Source organism: Festucalex cinctus, chromosome 10, assembly GCF_051991245.1.
Source record: "Festucalex cinctus isolate MCC-2025b chromosome 10, RoL_Fcin_1.0, whole genome shotgun sequence".
NCBI classification, from domain to species: domain Eukaryota; kingdom Metazoa; phylum Chordata; class Actinopteri; order Syngnathiformes; family Syngnathidae; genus Festucalex; species Festucalex cinctus.
The window spans coordinates 13,263,502-13,282,156 of NC_135420.1; the positions used below are offsets into that span (position 1 = coordinate 13,263,502).

Sequence of the window (18,655 nt, forward strand, 5' to 3'; positions counted from 1 at the left end):
AATTTTAAAAATGTGCAGAATTTACTTCATATTACTGTAAATATTAGATAGCTCTTAATATGAAAAGAAGCTGTCAGCAGCATCTTACAAATGCAATTATGCCATCTAGTGGCAGAAAAATGACCTCAACACAAATCAATATCATACTCGTTTTTACAGTAAAGTACATCAATTAATTTTAGCTCAATTTTATACATTTGTGTGAAATTACTGTATCAATAACTAAAAGATGCAGCCATATTTCTATTAGTTTATTTTTTTCCACTTTTATGTTAACAAAAAGTGTGAAACTTGGAAAAAAAATATTTTATTTAGAACTGATATAAAATTTGTGATTAATCGTGAGTTAACTATTGAAGTCATACGATTAATTACAACTAAAAATTTTAATTGCCTGACACCCCTAGTTTTTAGTTATGGGGAAAAATGCAAGACGTTTTGAATGATAATAGATTTTTAAAAACTTATATTCTTATTTGGACTTACAGTAGCTTTCTACCAAAATGCAAAATGTTCTTCACTAGCCCATTCTCTAAAAACTGAGGTAGGAAAGTCGTCAAGCCAAGATACGGTTTGCCAATCTGGCAGAGTTCTAGTGGAAGGGTGCTGAAAAGGAGGCACAAGACCCGACTCGTGCCAACATACAAAAAGCATTGGAAAGCACCCAGGCCACAGATAGGGTGGGTGACAGCTTGATGTGGTTAAACAGCTGACAAGTTGTATCGGGGAGGGACATGTTAGTAGCTCGTATGATTATTTTGTAACATTCATATCACATTTTATGAATTAAATCTGAGTTTTAAAAAAAGTGGATTCTGAAATGAAACCTGGTTCACTGCATTTGTTTAAATAACCTTGCTTAATTTCATCATTGTACATTAAATTATTCGTCCCTCTTTTGAGCTCATTTCAACGCTCAGCAGCCAACACAAACCTACTTTCATGCCTCATTTAGCTACATCCGTATTAATTGGTGCTGCTGGCGGTACGCAAGGCACTACTGTGAGATTTGCTTTCTCATTCCATTACACATATTCAGATCAGCCCATCAATCGCACACCTCTGCTCAGCTGTGTGCACTGTGAATCGATGCTAAATCTCCCGGCTTTGCATTGCTGAGTCCAAACACCGGCACTTCCACCACAAATATCCTCAGCAAATGCAACGCCACCTGTGTCGGGTTTCTTCTGTGGGAGACTCGGGCAATGCTGGAAAACAGGCACTGCCGGGGGCTATACACATCCCTGAGGTCAGTCTTTCATTATGGATGATGTTTCTGCCAAATAATTTAGACCCTGAGCCCCTGCAAACCCTATGCCGCGTGAAGACACATGCCGAACAAAACTAACTCACACACAGATGCACGCTCTCAACAAACACGCATGCACATGCACATGGATTCTCCTGTACTCTTCTCGGAATTCCACCCAGCTCATTTTGCCACTTTGCAAATGACAGGAACATCAAACATGAATTCAGTGATCACCAAATTTCAAGATACAAGCAGTTTATTAGAACTGACTCTTTGTTTTTAGGCAAAAGAAGCAAACAGGAGTATTGGTATTGTAGAAGTATTGGTACTTTGTGTGTGTGTATGTGAGTGAGTGTGTGCGTCCCTCAGAGACTACTTGTAGAAATCTTGTTTGGAAATAGATATCATAGTCTCTTGGCAATGTCTGACCTCAGTTTAGACCACGGATAACCACTTTGGGAACACACGCATGCACACCCCCACACACCACCAAGCTAACCCTTATTCTATCAAAACGTATCTCTTCAACTTCCCAATTTCTGTTTTCCTTTCTCTTATATTTCCCATCACCCGCCACTCGCCACCCCATTCCTTCTAGGATCTTTGATCCTAAAACGTAATCCAGTCTGCTTCGTAATGAGTTTGCAGTCAATATCATTCCCAGAAATTATTTCAAACATTGGAAACAAGTAGCAAAAAAAACCTGGGCACCAACATCTCAGTTGTAAATATATACGTATGTCCCCAATACAAGTCTAATACAGCAACCAAACAATTAAGGTCCAAAAAAGACTGGTTGCCCAGTCCACATTATTCAATGGAGGTCATGCAATTCCCAATAATTTGTAGATCATAAGTGGTTTTTGAGCCGTGCTTAGTCTGGCCCCTCACCTAGGACCTGTTTGCCATGGGTGACCCTGCTAGGGGCATAAAGCTCCAGACAACATAGCTCCTAGGATCATTGGGTCACGCAAACCCCTCCACCACGGTAAGGTGCCGGCTCACGGAGTGGCAATTTTGTGAAGGTTTTTCATCCCTCCAATCCTTCTGTTTGGACTCACCGAGACTGAAGAGGACCAGGAATTTCAGGCAGACAAACTCCCGTTGGTCCATTTGCAAAGAACGTAATTTAGCCACCAGTTCCTGGGCGTGGCCTAATAGATTATTGAGAGTGGCCCCAGCCTGGGATGCAATCACTGCATAGTCTACCTGTAAAAAGAAAGAAAATAGGGTTGAATTTCTGTATGGTTCTCTGCAACAATCAATACGAGTAAAACAAGTAGTGGTGCTATAAAAGCTCCACTTATTGGCTGCCCTTATTCTTTCAAGTGCTGTAGATAAAATGTGTTCATTTACACTGACCAAAATGTCAGATGATGGAAAGAGAGAGAGAGAGAGAGAGAGAGAGAGAGAGAGAGAGAGAGAGAGAGAGAGAGAGAGAGAGAGAGAGAGAGAGAGCTGGAGAGAGAGACAGACAAATGGATAGACAGATAGATAGATAGATAGATAGATAGATAGATAGATAGATAGATAGATAGATAGATAGATATCAGCCATATCACTTTTGTCTGGGATGCAAGTAGCTGCCACTCACTATTAACTCATTTGCTCCCAATAACGTGTAAATACGTTTTTTTAAATGTTTTAAGTGTCCCAAAGACGTATTTAAACGTTTTTTGTTTGTTTGTTTATGCTAAAGCATACAGAAGGCTTTGATGCAGCCTCTCAACTGCAAAGAACGGTCGCAGAAATGGTAGTTATTACACAAACGGCCAGCAGGTGGCAGCAGAGCAAAGGAGATCAACCAGGGCCATCTAGAAAAAAAGCTAAATTACTTACAATTTTGAATAGATTTGTGAAAACTGATGAAACTTAGCTGTCTTCTAATGCTAATTGCTGCAAAACGGTAACAGATAGAAACATACTTTTTTTTTTTCCTGATGAAAGAAGAGACTTGAATCTTTCTTTTGATAGATTCCATGCTTTTATAACAATTGAGCACAATATTCTGTGGGCCTTTCAAAATCAATTAAAATTCAGTAAAACGGCCCGGGAGCGAACGGGATTGCTTCTGTGAAAATGGCTGGGAGTAAATTTAACAGCAACGTATATATATATTTTTTTTATATTTATTGACAATTCATTATCAGAATTGACTGCACGCATTTTCCTCATGGAGGGTCTGTGTGTGCTTCAATATGCAATTACAACACAGAAGAATTTCAAACATTGCAATTGATTGTATTGCAATTGATTGTAGTCTGAAAATGTTCAGCGAAACTTCCTGCTTCCTCTTCCGTTTGTCGAGCTGAGAAGCAGCAAGAGTTACTTGGATCACTAAAAGTCCAGTCTGCACTAAGGAATCCAAATTGCTAGACTACACGGTCAGTGGGCCAAAAAGGTACAGATATATTTTTGTACCGTAGAAGCCAAGTGCCAGGTGCCCAACCATATCAGTCATCATATTCCTAAAGGAATAGTGATGCACTTTTATTCTAATAGTGTATGTGCTCCAATCCCTATAGCACATTTCTTCTCCCCCCCATTCTTTTCCCAACTGCTTTTGTACTTCCCTTTCTTCTCCCCCATTCATAAAGGAGAGAGTTATGGCTGAAGTGAGAGGCAGACGCTGCCCCCTTTCCAAAGTGTCAATCAATTTACATAAAATCAACTGTGCATGAAATAACTTCATTGAAGGATTGGACTGTTGATGGTGATGCCTTAGGTTATTGCCTCCTGGCCTGAAGTACAAAGAAAGGGGAAAACACTATAACGCCACTATAGCAGAGTTAGCACTAACCCAAGTGACCTGCATATCAATCAGTCAATCAATCCTACTTTATTATTCCTCTTGTGGACACATGCTGGGTAAATATAAATAAACCTTCAGTCAAATTTAAATCCATCCTGAACCACAATGTATGGAAGACTGGTTTGAAGCGCGTTTGTGTGTGTTCGTAGTGCTCTCAAAGCAAATAAGATGCAGTTGGTCATGGAACTTTTGTTTTTTCTTTTCTTTTTCCACTTAAATATTTGTCATTTAAATTTCATGGACACCAGCAGTACTGGGCTGTCAAAATATCAGAGTCATCATATTGGAAACTGGGACGGCGCTGTGAGGCCTTGCTTAAGCTTTCAACAGCTCACCCCATTTGTCATTTTATCTTTGAATGCATTTTAATAAGCTCCATTTCATGTTTGAGCCTATGACAGGAAAAAAGAACTACTGCAGTCTCCTTTGAAAACACACAGTTGCCTCGATGTTGGCGACCTTGAGAATTGCATTACATTCATGTTCACTTTGTTTTGAGGTCAATGTAAAAAAAATAATGAATGGGGCATCTGATATGAATGAAAATTATATTTGCAAATGTGCTTAACGTACAAAATAAATACATTACATGATGCATTATACTACTTATTTAAAATGCATATACATTTGAGTGGTAACGTAAAAAAAAAAGCTATTTTTTGCAATGGACAAAAACTTTTAAGGAAACAAATCCTATGGAGTCATTAATTCATTTATTAATTTTCAGAATTTTCAGCATATCCTCAATGGGATTCATATTTGTACGTTGCAAGTGCCCTCAAAATTAAACTTTGACACATCATGATTTTGTGCCGTGCAAGATTCCTTCAACGTTTTTAGGAATTTGGCAGACGGTGCAAATTGTCGCACACGGACACATGATCGAGGGTGGAAGGTGATCACCAAGTGCCCACTTAACATTGGCTGTGAAGTAAATCAGCTATGTTCACTCCCACAATGGCAAAAAACGTATTTCTAAATGCGGCAAGCTATGTGCACCCCCCCCCCCCCCCCCCCCAAAAAAAAAAAAAACTACGGTAAACTTTTTTTTTTTTTTATTTTTTTTTTTTTTTGAACGTGCTTAAATGACAGACTAACATTTTATGATGCAGTTCATGCTAACTGTCTGCAGCATAAATATATAAATATGAGAGCAGAGCAGTTTTTTTTTATTGATTGACATTTAATTCTAGTTATATATTTATTTTTGTATTTAATTTCTGCACTTATTTTTATATTCATTTTATTTTTTTAATCATTTGTTTTTATTTTTTATTAATTATTATTAATTATATTATTTATTTATGTATATATATATTTTTATTAATTTTATTTCCATTGATATATCTGTTTGTATTTTCACTTTATTTATTTATTTATTTATTTATTTATTTTATTTGTTTATTATGTTGGCATTTTTGGTTCTCCATACTTTTGAAAGAAAATCTCTTTAATCTGTATCCACATCTTCACCTCATCATCACTTCTCTCAACCAATGGCTGTAGTTTGAAGAAATCAATCTTTTGGGTTCTGGTTTGCAAAAACTCACCTGCTGGCCAGTGACCAATAGAATGGAGCCCTCCTTGGCGTGCATCACTTGCCTAAAGACATGGTCCAGGATGAGGAGTTCACTCCAGCAGTTCTGCAGAAGCTTCATCTGGTCATCAACCTGGTTGAGGATAGGAAAAAAAGCCCATAAATTTCCAGTCAAAATATTGTTGACACTTTTGGGGGTATGTAGTCCCATAATTGTGCAAAGAAGAAAAAAAGATTCAGCAAAATGTATCCCATCAGCTGTTATTGTGTACACTTGCTCACAGGTTGTACAGGTCAACTGATATTGACTACTTTCATACTGTTTTTAATGTAAATACTTTATTTCAAACTTGACCAAAACTCCCTTCCACATGATTCAAAGTGTTCTCATATGAATCTTTCCACATTCATTTCACTTGTGTTACTGTGTTCCCCTTCAACAGGTTTTGGCGCAGGTTTCTCTGTTTGTCCATTGTCAACAGTTTCTGAGTAATCCTACTGGTCCCAATGACTGGTCCCATTTACGCCTGCTGAATTGCAGCCGCTGGCTCCCAGGGACCTCGCAGGTGAGCTTTGGAAAGCAGGTCAGGTCAAACAGTGCACCAAAACAACATCTTCCTTTGTAACAGCCAACCTCTTCCCATGCTTGGCCATGTTAATCATTACTTCACAATTGAGAGACTCAAACAAAAAAAGTCCGCATTGGGGGAAAAAAGGAATGAGGAAAATATCTCTTTTTCTTTTTTTTTTTGCATCAACAAACATTGCCCTATGTTATGTCCTTAGAAGTAATGTATCGTCCTGGGTACTGTTGTTCTTTGGTGTCAGGAGTTTGTCTTTGGCTTTGATGGCAGGATGTGAGAACTTGGTCTTCAGTATCAACGACAGCGAGGATGGTGAGGAATGTGGATCAATGTTAATGGCTGGCCAAAGAAGCAGGTGCAAGCGTGGGTACCATGAAAAGGAATGCGTTCTTGTACCTGTGTGATGGGAAACTTGCACACAGATCTATTTCTATTTGTTGAACTGACTTGGTGCGGTTGCATTTGTTAAAGCAGTAAAACCATTTATTATTTTTGATTGGCAACTGGAGTCCAATGTTGATTAGGGTTCTTATTAGGGATGTAACGGTATCCAAACACCACGATACGATATTATAACGATATGACGTGCACGATACAATAATTATCACGATATTGTGGGCAATACTTGTTGGCAATATTTAACAAAGGTCGCAATATTGTAAAAAAAAAAATAAAATAAAAAATAAATTCAAAATAATTAAATAAATAAATAAATAAATAAATAAATACATAAATAAAAGACTATATAAACACACAATATCGTGCTTTTGTATATAACAGCAATGCATATAAACAACCTACAATATCTAATAAGAATATTGAGGCGCTTACATGTTAATGCACGCAAACATTGAGCTCCTCCACATATTGACTCGGTTCACAGGCATATTACGTCCCCCTTCATCTGACAATTAGCGTATATATTAAACATAGAAGGGCCAAAACACCCCTAATGAAAATTCAATTGCACGACAAAACTAGCCACCAGAGGGTGCTAGAACTGTAGAAATGGAAATCAACCTGACTTTTTTAACAAATGTGTTCCTTTAAAATATTGTGAATATGACGACGACGATATTGTGGCAGTTTTAATATCACAATATCACGATATTGTCCTTATTAGGGGTGTTAAAAAAAAGAGATTTGGCGATATATCGCGATACTACATCGCGCGATTCTCGAATCGATTAAAAAAAAAAATCGATTTTTTTTTTTTTTTTTTTTTTTTTTTTTTTTTTTTTTTAAAGAGCTCAGAATTGTTCATTCGGTAGTCTGACCGATTCAACGTCTTATCATCATTGCCTTTTTTTTTTTTTTTTTTTTTTTTGTGTGTGTGTGTGTGTGAATCGATTTTTAAACTTCCATTTTTAATGGAAAAATATTCAACAAAACGTCTGACTTCGGGTTAGGATTCACACCTTGAGCATGGAAGAATGTTATATGAACGGAACATTAAGCCTTAATATTTTATTTTAATGCTGTTCAAACATGAAACAGATTACAACCTCTATAAGACTGAAATTTCAGATAAATAAATAATACATTTTCATATAAATCTTACACTCTACAAGCTTACTGATTAGTATTTTCTAAATTTGAATGAAAAAAAAATCGCAACAATCGACTTATAAATTCGTATCGGGATGAATCGGTATCGAATCAAATCGTGACCGAATCGTCAGGTACTAGGCAATTCACACCCCTAGTCCTTATCGTTACATCCTTAGTTGTTACGACTCTTAACTAATGTAAAACATATTATGCTTACCTTTCAAGAACAACATTCCACCACCACAGCTAACGCTAAATGACTGGAGAGTTCTGCATCTAGTTTTAAGTGCAAATGTGTCAGTCTTTGCTAAACTGTGCCTCTTCCTAAATCCGATGGAATGTTGTAGGGAATATGCTGCGGCTTTTCCTAAATAGCATTAGTGGTCTACTGTAGATGAATTTCATTTGAATCAAAATTAAATGCAATTATTTTGATGCTATTTAAATACTATACGCATGTCAGATGCCCATTGTTGTTGTTGGTTTTTATATACATCAGTTTTATGGTCCCATATTCGAGGCATCACCAGCTAAAGACGAAAGCAAAAATTCAAATGACTTCATTAAAACCATCAGACAGCACTGAAGGCCTTCAAAGGAGGGGTTTCTTTGAGCCACTCGCCGATCCTCCTCTTTCTGCCCCCCGAATTTAAAGTCCCTGGAAGCTAGTGTAATTGTGTGTATGTGAAAGAACGGGTACATGTAACGCCCAAGATCTTCAAACGCCACCCCGCTTTTAGCAAGTGTTAGGGTCCTCATCAAAGGGCTGTCCTGACTGCCTGCCTGGAAGCAACTTTCTGACAAGAAGTCGGGGTCATCAAAGCGAGCGTATGGCAGCGGGTGATAGCAGCCTCCACGAGGGGCAGGGGGACACCCGTCTGTAAAAGGGAGAGCGGTGACAGACGAGCATAAGGGCGGCGCAGGGGTTGGCTCTTCACTTGGCTGACCTTTTGAGTACCAGCGACACAAACTGTTTCCCTGACAAGCTCTTCCTTTTGCTCTGTCAAATGAGCAGCATTCGTGGCGCCTGATCTTGCAAGATCTACTCCCTGCACCCACACATAATATGAACTCAGTGACATTGCATCAGACGTTTTGTTTTGTGTTTCTAGGCTTTATCTCTGTGCAGATGAAGCGGCCAAACGCAGTCAGTAAACGATTGGCAGTTTGCCAGTTACTGATTACAGCTCATCGCTCTTTGGTTTAATCAGAGCATAATAACACAAAGTTCAAATCGCAGTTTGTTTGACTCCTGCAATAAAGCTTATAGTACTTCTTTGGTTGTTCAAGCTTATCTCAAGATGATGGAAAATCTAGACAAGTGTATCAAACTTTGGCGGTCATAAACTGAATGCTTGAGATCACTGTGTCGCTATCACGATTACTACTATGGATATGTTTTGAATTTATAGTGTTATTAACAGACGGCAATTTGGAATTGTGGTATAACTACTCGATTTGTGAACATGAAAATCAGAGTCGTAAAAGTGGCAATATTTTTGGAGAGTAGGGATGTTTGATATTACTTTTTTTTTTCAGACCAATACCAATATGAGTACTCAACACTAGTACTTTTAATATATAAAATTTTCCCCAAAAAACAATGGTAGATCATTTTAAACAAAGATTTATATATGACAGTAGCCTATAACATTTTGTTCCTAAAGTTGCATTAAATTAATGGCAATTTTCTATTATTATAGTCACTTTGATTGTTTTGCATAGCGTTTAACGATAATACTTGAAAATGTAAAGATCACTTGAAAACTGGGATTAGGAGAACAATGAATAGGACTATAAACTGATTTCATATTTTGTCAGGCAGAATTGTGACTGACTGGTAGGCCTCTGACTGGAAGACAGCATAAAATGAGTCCAAATCTGACGGAGTCAAAACTAATAGAGTTGAATGTAAAACATGTCACGTAGAAATATTGCTACACTAGTGAGATGTATTTTTACTTAATCCAAAAGTATTTCTTTCATCAACAGTAGCTCTATTTTATGATTGGGGATGTTAGACTTAGCACACAAATTTCCATTTTGTTGAGAAGTTCATCCATAATATTGTTTATTGTATTAGCTTACTTACACTAAACAAAATACCAAATGTACGTGTGTCCTTGAACAATAAGACCAAATGAGAAGCTTTAGCTTCTGTGTTCACATTGTAGAATTACACTTCTGAAAAACAGCTTCAAACTGACATCACACCCAAATTAAATGCATGACTTTCTCAGGCTTGGTCTACTCATCACCAAAAGTAGGATGTCTGAAAATCCAAGCAGGGACTCCTACATGCATGGGCCAGCAATAAAATAAAAATACATATCCTCCAAGAAACCAATTTACCACCTTGATGATTGTTCAGCTGAGTGAGATCAATACACAAATCAATCGCTTAGCCCATAAGTTTGGTTCAAACCACTAGCTAGGATTAATGGGATTTTCCAGATGTAGAAAAAGAAAGGAGAGTGAGTGAGAAGGAATGAACCTTACTGGGAATGGAAGAATGGGGAAAAATATGTGAGGGGAAATTACGAATATGAAAAAGGTGATTCAGAGCAGACATTGTGCGGATTAAATTCAATTAAAACTGGCACATTCAAATACTCCTTGACACACGTCATGTTTATTCATAGCCCCCTGCCAAAAGTAGAGCAATTATCATGGGGCGCTAAGTCAAAACAGGCTGGGGTGATAGAAATTTAGCCCCTTTCTTGTGCCCTGGACTTGGTATCGTGCCATCAAGCATTGTTAAGCGGCGTACGGTGCGGCCAGTTTTAACGAGTGCACGCAGCTGGATCTGATTTTAATAAGTACTTCCATTTTTGATGTGGACTAATGAAGAGATTAATGGAATCTCCTTCTGTGGATGTTAATGAATGGAGAAAATCATGATTTTTTTTTCTTTGCACATAGGGAGGGGTAGCATTTGGAGACCAAGAGCTAATCTGCCTCAAATTCACATGAACAATAAATGGCGCTCCTCTCTCGTCTGGACGGGAATCAATGCCTACTACAGGTGAGGTTTGAAGCTGACTTCAATGCCGCTGTGTGTCGAGCTGCTCATCCTTTGGTGCTGTCCTATCTTAGCATCTGTTCGCCTTGAGCCAAACAGTCCCTGTATTCACCTGGGAACACGCATTAATTCACCTAGAAACGGCGCCTGTTGTTCTCCGAGAGTTGTGAACGCTTAATTATGCCGTGCCTGTGCGCTCACTTGCAGTTTAGCCATTTAATTAACCCATTCTAAGCACTCGTTCAAACCAAGACAGCTATTGAAAAACAAGACCCATTTCCTCGTGGATTTTAAAAAAAAACATGTAATCACAATTATACTTGGACTGGAGGGATGAACCACCCTAGGTTAGCTTAGCGCTAGCTAGCTAGTCATACGACAGACGCGGATGGATTTATAGCTTTCTCAAAAGCGAACAAACACCTCGGGTTCTTCCGTTGGCTAGTGAACAGTGAAGGAATCTGGAAGATAAAGAACTAGTTGAACCATTGATTATAATTACGTTAAAAAAAAAAAAAATGATGTCAAGTCATCTTTATTTATATAGCACACCCATCATTGTTCTTAATGTATACCAGCTTTTATAGATTGATAGAAAGCCTACATTGTTTAGATATTTCCAATTATTAACGGTAATGCATTGATGGACTTTTTTTCTGTCTGAGTTTGAAATGCAGCTGCAGTTCATCTCGCCAAACGTTGTCAATGTAGCTTTAGCGGCTAGTTGCAAACATCGGAGACTTGTGCGGTATCATACAATGAGAGACTAATGAATTAACTGACTGATTAACTTTCTTAGCACCCTTAATTGGCAATTAAATATAATTTTGAGGTGGCCTCATGTTGATTTTGGAAGTCAACAGTCCCGTGAGGATGAGTCAAGCTGGCCGCCTTGAGCCACGATGCCTTCAAGGCGCTGCATGGGTCAATTTGAAAATACAAATAATAAGGCAATTACATCGACGTCAATGTATTACTCAGAAGGCTTTTATTTTGAAGTTGGCCTCAGTTGGATTTTTCAGTTTTTGGACTTTGACATGTTTTTGGGCAAAAGTACAATTATAACCCTTCAAATTGATTTGGGATTCGGTGGTTAAATGGTAAACAAATATGCATACACGGATTTGGGGTACAAGTTAATGTTCATATGTACTATTATTATTTTCTTTAGGTATTAGCTAGGTGAATGAATGCAATTCTACTGCTACTGTATTGATGGGTCCATAAGCATCCACTTAAGTAACCAAATAGTATTTAAGCTTTTCAAAGATGTAAATGCTGGAGTTCTACCTTGGGAAGAACAGCAACAGTTGAAATGGAAAGAAATGATTACCTTTTCCCCCTCCTCCTCGTCCTAATTTCCCCAAAACGAACTCGTTTATCAAAGCATACAATCCATTTGGTCTTCGATCCTACCGCTAGTGGAGTGATAAGAAAGCTGGGAAAATGCGCAGGTGGCATTTAGAATCTGTTAGTGCAGGGGTGGGAGTAAAGATTTTGGTGCTGGTTTGGAGACGAGAAGAATGATAATGTTGATGAAAATAGACTGAGCAATCAGGAAGACAAAATATGTCATGAAAGCTGTATTTAAAAAAATAAATAAATAAATAAATAAATAAATAAACGTGCTCGCAGAAACACATCAAGGTAAATGTGTTACAGTGAAGGATCTGAGTGTGTTGCGCGTTTTCTCATTTTGTGCCAATACTGCATAGCACATTTGTCTGAACCTGACTCAGTGTTCGTTCAGCAATGTCAGATTGATAATACTGAGACCCTGAAATTGACCATTTCCCACGGTGACTGCGTTAATTGACTACGCTGGGTGACCTTTGATCCTGAGAACGAGAGGGTCTCTTTCGATTGAGCACGTTCATTTCACCTCATCTGTCCACACATACCAACATCCTCACTCGGGTGTTTGTAAAAGAATGGGCAACCTATGTATGGACCCCCCACCCCCCTCCCCACTTTTCCCTCCTTTACTCACTCATTTTGCCCTATGCAGCAACAAAAAATACATTTGCTTACAAGAGAAAACATCAAAGGATGATAACTGTAGTTACAAAATGTATGCATTGTAAATGTGGACATTGATAACTAGTTGATGCTAATTCTCATCAAAGCAACTGTTTATGTCAACAAGCACTCCTCTCCAGGGTTACAATCGTTTGGGATTTTTCATTATAGTTTATTTGTTTATTATTATTTTTTTAATTAATTAAATTAATTAATTAATGTATTGCATTTTTTTTTACTTTTTTTTTCATTTTTTTTACTTCTTTTTTTCTTACTTTTTAGAGCAAGTTTTTTTTTTTTTTTTTTAATTAGGGATGCACCATTTTAGTTGAGTTTTTGTTAGTTTTAGTTTCAGTTTTATTATTGGATTATATGTCGATTATATTCTCAAACAATTGACCTTGGTTCTTCTGTAGCTACGGATGAAGAACAAATCCAAAATAAATACTTTTAATCCAAAAAGCTCATGTATGATGTTGACAAAAATTAATATTACAACACTTTTATTATAATAATAATTAGTTTTAGTTCTTTCATAAACGTAAGATATCATTTCTTTGTTTTAAAAAATATACATTTTTTATTTTTATTTTATTTTGTTAATGAAAATGTTTTCTCTGTACTGGTTTTTGTTAGTTTCCGTTGTACGGTATTAATCTGCTATCAGACAATTTGAGACTGAAATCAAGTGCACCAAATCTTACCTTTTCATTTTGACTTCATGCAGAAGTATATGAAAGACAAATCAAATCAATAAGGCATGACAACAAAATAAATCCAGAGTAAAGTTTTCATGTGTGCAATGTATGCATGCTACATGCTAGCTGGTTTGTATGAAAACTGTGACTTGTAATCTTCTGTCAATCTATTTAGCTGTTTTTGATTGGTATTGGTGTTCTACTGCAAGATGACAGGAGACCACATATGCAAAAACCTGTAAAGTAAAACTAAAATACGTTTATTTAACTTTATCCTACATGTATAGTAATTCCTACAGGATCAGAATATATCTTTTATTATCCTATATTGGTTATGAAAAAAATCGACTAAAATTTTGGCATTAAATACTGTTGCTGTACACACAACCACAAAGGATTTTTTTTTCTTTTTTACACAATAGTTTTCAGCCAACCCCCACCAAACACACTCACCCCCACACACGAGAAATCATGAGGCTTAGAGCTAAGAAGCTATCAACTAATTATCAAAAACACAGAACGAACCTAATCAATTATTCACATGAACATTAGACCACTAATACACATGCAGCCCTGGGATCTGCTTTTGCCAAAAGTAACCTTCCTTCCTTCACTCAAATGCACGCACACACATGCTCAATATCACTAGTACTGAATAATAAACAACATATCCAAATATAGCATTTTTTTTCCCCCTGAAAACTGCACGGAATTAATCGCAAATTTCTATTCTTCTGCTATATATATATATATATATATATATGACGTGTAATATGAGTTGTAGTAGCACTGATCATTGGGATCCTATTGATCCGTCAGCAGCAGAATCTCCAAGCACACACACACACCCACAGCTTAATCTACTCTGGCCGATAAGCATTAAGCTTGGGCCATTGGATTTTCACACTCTGCAATCATTATTTGAATTAATGCCGCGATTTATTGTGTATTGTTGTATGAGCCCAATGTGAAAGGTAGGTGGGTCTGAATATGACACGGTGCAGATTATAGTGTGCGTGTGCCTGTTAGTTAAAAGTGGGGGGAAGTGGTTGGGGGAAGGCGGGGGTACATTCACTTTATTATCCCTCCATGACTCTTGACAAGGGTGAGAGATCGGATTTATGTGCATGTATGTATGTAAACGCGCGCTTTTGTGTGTGTGTTTGACTTTCATTGACAGACAGTGGGAAATGACCCCATAATGCTTGCCCGCCCGTCTGTGTGTTAAAGTGAAGCGGAGTCCGGAATAGAGGAGATGGCGGAGACAGCATGAGGCTAAAGGTTTACCCCTCCCCACCCCTCTTTTGTATTATTCAGAACAGTAGAGAAAGGGCTTCTTAACAATTGTACTGAGACGCCTGAAAAAAATGTGGTTTTAAAATGCAGACTTTGTTGAAATAATGATACTTTCTGTAGAAATTCCTTTTTTTTTTTGAGCATCCAAATGTGATTTAACTCCAGGGATGACAGCCCTTGATAGGCAAATTAAACGTGAATGAGTTAATTAAGCTAATTCTGAACTTCCTACTATGTAAAGCAAGGCCCCCAAACCACAAGACAAAAGAGCAGATGGAGGCGTCCTTCTCCCTAAGGTGCATCACCTTGTGTCTTCTGACTGATGCTGACATTAATGCATCTGTATTAGAGCATCGGCATCTTTCCACTCGCCAGTGCTGTCGAAGCTAACGTGTTAGAGAAGCATGTGTATTAAAGGCCTGAGCAACATTGAAACAACAGTTCACGACCTGAATGCCGTTTACCTTACTCTTTTGTTATTCTTCCTGAATCCACATTTCATTTCTGTAGTTTTAGTAGTGTTGTCAACACCTTTCTCAAAAATTCCCCTTTCAGCATAGATTGAGATTTATTGCTCATTCCTTCACCTTGCATGAAAAATGCTTTTTTTAAACACCCCTCTTAGACAATCTGAAAAGAACGCAGGGCACTAAAGCCCGTTATTAGTGGAATGCTTTTTATTTTGCATGTATGGAATCATTTATCCAAAGCTGGTGCCAAGGTTTGCTGCTATGGCCTTTTGAATGAAAATCACAGAAGAATTGACAGGATGAGTGAACGATGTGAGACTCATAAAATCGCCTGGTGTGGTGTTAAAGAAGTAGAACGAAAGAAGGAAAATAAAAGCAGCAGAGAAAGGAATGCTAAAATTAGGGCTAGGAAACAGGTGTCTTTGTCCTACTTTGCTGTGCCACCAGCAAATTGCAGACCATTTTTCTCCGTGGCTTGTTGTTTGGCACGAGGCCCCGTTTTAAAATTGTTCGCCTGTTGGCACAACAGCGCCTTAATAACGAATGTTACCCCTTTGGAACTTGTGCGTGAATTCAATCATCCGTGTCACTTCTCACTAGTTGCTGCACGAACAGTGAAACGTCTTATATACATTGTCTGCTTGACAGCCACACACAGAAACACAACACACGCTCACATGCCCCAAAGTGTTCCACTCCCTTTCAAGAATAGACCAGCAGCAAATAAGCATCAGGAATAGACATCGGAGGACAACTGTTGACAGGTCTGTGACGAAAGAAGCAGAGACAGGCACAACCTCTTGGCAGGCCGGATTACAGACACATAATTGCAGATACAATGTTGGGACATAAGACACTAGATGCAATTCTTGTGTCATTTCAGTGTCTAAGTATATTGTTAGGAGCAATGAGCTAGAATACTACTGTGCAAAGGTTTGGTGCTACCAGTGGATTTGTTGATGATCACACTACATTGCTTGGCCTCTTTCTGCTCCAGGGAAATTGGTCGAGCAAAAAACAAGCCATCAAGATGAATATGTGCAACATGAATTCACATGTAGGGGATGTATGGTGTTCCACAGGGTTCAATTCTGGGCCCTCTACTGTTTCCCCCCCCCCCCCCAGAACTGGGCACTTCCAGTAATCGACAATTCTTGTCACTGATGATACCCACCCTTTGCTGAGTGGTTCAATCAGGGGATGTCATTAATTTTTGTCAATTGTGGGCATGTGAAGCCCTTTGAGACTCTTTATTTGTTACATGTGCTCTGTAAATATGAAGTTGAGTTGAGTGATGGAAGGCAGCATCCTAACTGCACGGTGGTCCAGCATAACAAGCTATCTATCAAAACTAAGGAACACTTCCTTAAGCTGCATGCAAATGGGGAATACAAGAACACTTTCTGAATTCAAGGTGAAGAGAGTCAGATTCGATGAAAAGGCTAATGTCTCTGTTTGTTTTGTTCACCAGTAAAAGCAGATAACAAACCATATTTAATTTTAAAGTGGGATTTAGTACTTCAAACAAGTGCAATATTAAGGAAAAGTTCTATACTGTATTGGGATATACTATAGGTATGTACCCTTTTCCCTCTGAAAGTTCCTTAGTTAAACTAGTACTGTCAGTAAGTTTAAACTGTCTCTTACGCAAATGAGAAGCAAAAATGTGCAAAAGAGTTAGATAGATTAGCTGACAGGTTTGCATAGTAATGTGTGTTGTGTTTAGTTTAGAGGCTGAGGGTCAGCATAAAGCTACAGCAGCCACACCTCGGCCCCTCTGACCTCCGAGAAACCAAATAGCCAAAGGCTATTTTAGAGGCCTCTTCACGCTTGTCTTTGTAGTTGTCTTAACCATGCCGTCAACCTCAGACCATACCAGCCTGCCTGCACGTAACCTTTTTTTTTTTTACCTATTTAGTCCCACATTTAGGCAAAGTGTGATGATATATATATATATATATATATATATATATATATATATATATATATATATATATATATATATATACCTGTATATATATTTTTTTTTGGCATGTAAAAGTTCAGCACATTGACAGGACAAAGTGACACTACAAATTAAATAAATAAATAAATGCAACTAATTAAATAAATAAATAAATAAATAAATACACAGCTCTAGTGAAAAGCAACCTACAACTATGATGCATATACAAAAAAAATATTTTTAAAGCAAATTTTCAAATAAATCCCTCGTAAATTTTGGGGAAAATAGTTTCAATTATGTTTCCACACAGCATTTCAGATAGGAAGCACTCAACAAACATAAATGTATATTTAGCACAGCTCCCAGCACAACAGAGAGAGGACGGAGAAAGTTGTTTTGTTACTTTGATAGAGCAGGTGAAGTGTTGAGTTAATTTTTTAGATCAACAACCGCACATCCACTTTGTTTACCCATTTTCTTTGCCTTTTTTTATTATCGCTTTCCTCTGCATCTATCAACTGCTCCCTCCCTTAGCCCGCTGATTTGACTGCCAACTTGTGACAACAACTGTACAGGACTGCGACCGCGCAGTCTCGTCACCTCCGTCACCGCATTAACAAGCAGGATGACCTGCCAATAAAAAAGGCTTTTACCCTGATCGTCCCCAAACAAGACTTAAACGCAACCTGCTTTCTCCTTTAGAACACGGAGAGTGCTCACAAATGTGAATCAAGCTGCGTTAACTTGCCTGAAAATGAAAAAGTACCAATGGTGGAGGCATTTTTAGCTTTTCTTTTGTCACTTCATTAGCAGCACTAGGAGGAAGAGGCTAAATTGGAGAAAGGCAGGGACAGAAGGAAGTTTAAAAATGAATTTCTCTAAATGTAGATGGTGCAACAGTTTTAAAAACGTATACAGTTATACACACACACGCACGCACGCACGCACACATGTTGTCCAAAGCGCTTCACCATACCTCATGTTAATGTTTCGAAAATATAACTGAATGTACCAAGACGGTATGTGGCCGACGCGCTAACATAGCCATGTCAACGTATGGAAAGGTTTTACCTTATATTTTAAAATATCTTATTATAACCTCCAGGATTCTTTGCCGTATTCTGGCCAACAGCAGAACCCAAGGTGTTTTTCATTTTGGAAAAGTTTGAAATCCGTCCGTGTTCTGTCATACCCTCTAGCATGCGCTAAGCTAACTTATGAGGGTTCGTATCTCCGGTCTAACCTCTAAGTTCGCAAGCTACCTTCATGCTAGGATGGCATCAGAGGCCAACAGCGAAGTAACAACAAAGACTAGATGGGCTTTATGGACTGATTACTACAGTTATTACAGTTTAAATATAATGCTCATTAGCCGGAAAAACATTCCCATGCATGCGCAAACACTCGAAGAGCGTGCGTCACGTGAAGCTGCGCATTACCCACATGTCATAAATGTTGCCATTCTATGC

General features: G+C 38.0%; 1 protein-coding gene across 1 annotated transcript in view; it reads right to left on the bottom strand.

Annotated features, from left to right (window-relative positions):
* Positions 1-18,655, bottom strand: part of nr5a2 (nuclear receptor subfamily 5, group A, member 2) — a 66,521-nt gene that overhangs the window by 24,805 nt on the left and 23,061 nt on the right. The window contains exons 5-6 of the mRNA XM_077534894.1: positions 5,615-5,734; positions 2,314-2,461 (exon numbers count right to left, since the gene is read on the bottom strand). Of these exons, the coding sequence (XP_077391020.1) occupies positions 2,314-2,461; positions 5,615-5,734 (268 nt within the window). The remainder of the gene's footprint in view (positions 1-2,313; positions 2,462-5,614; positions 5,735-18,655) is intronic.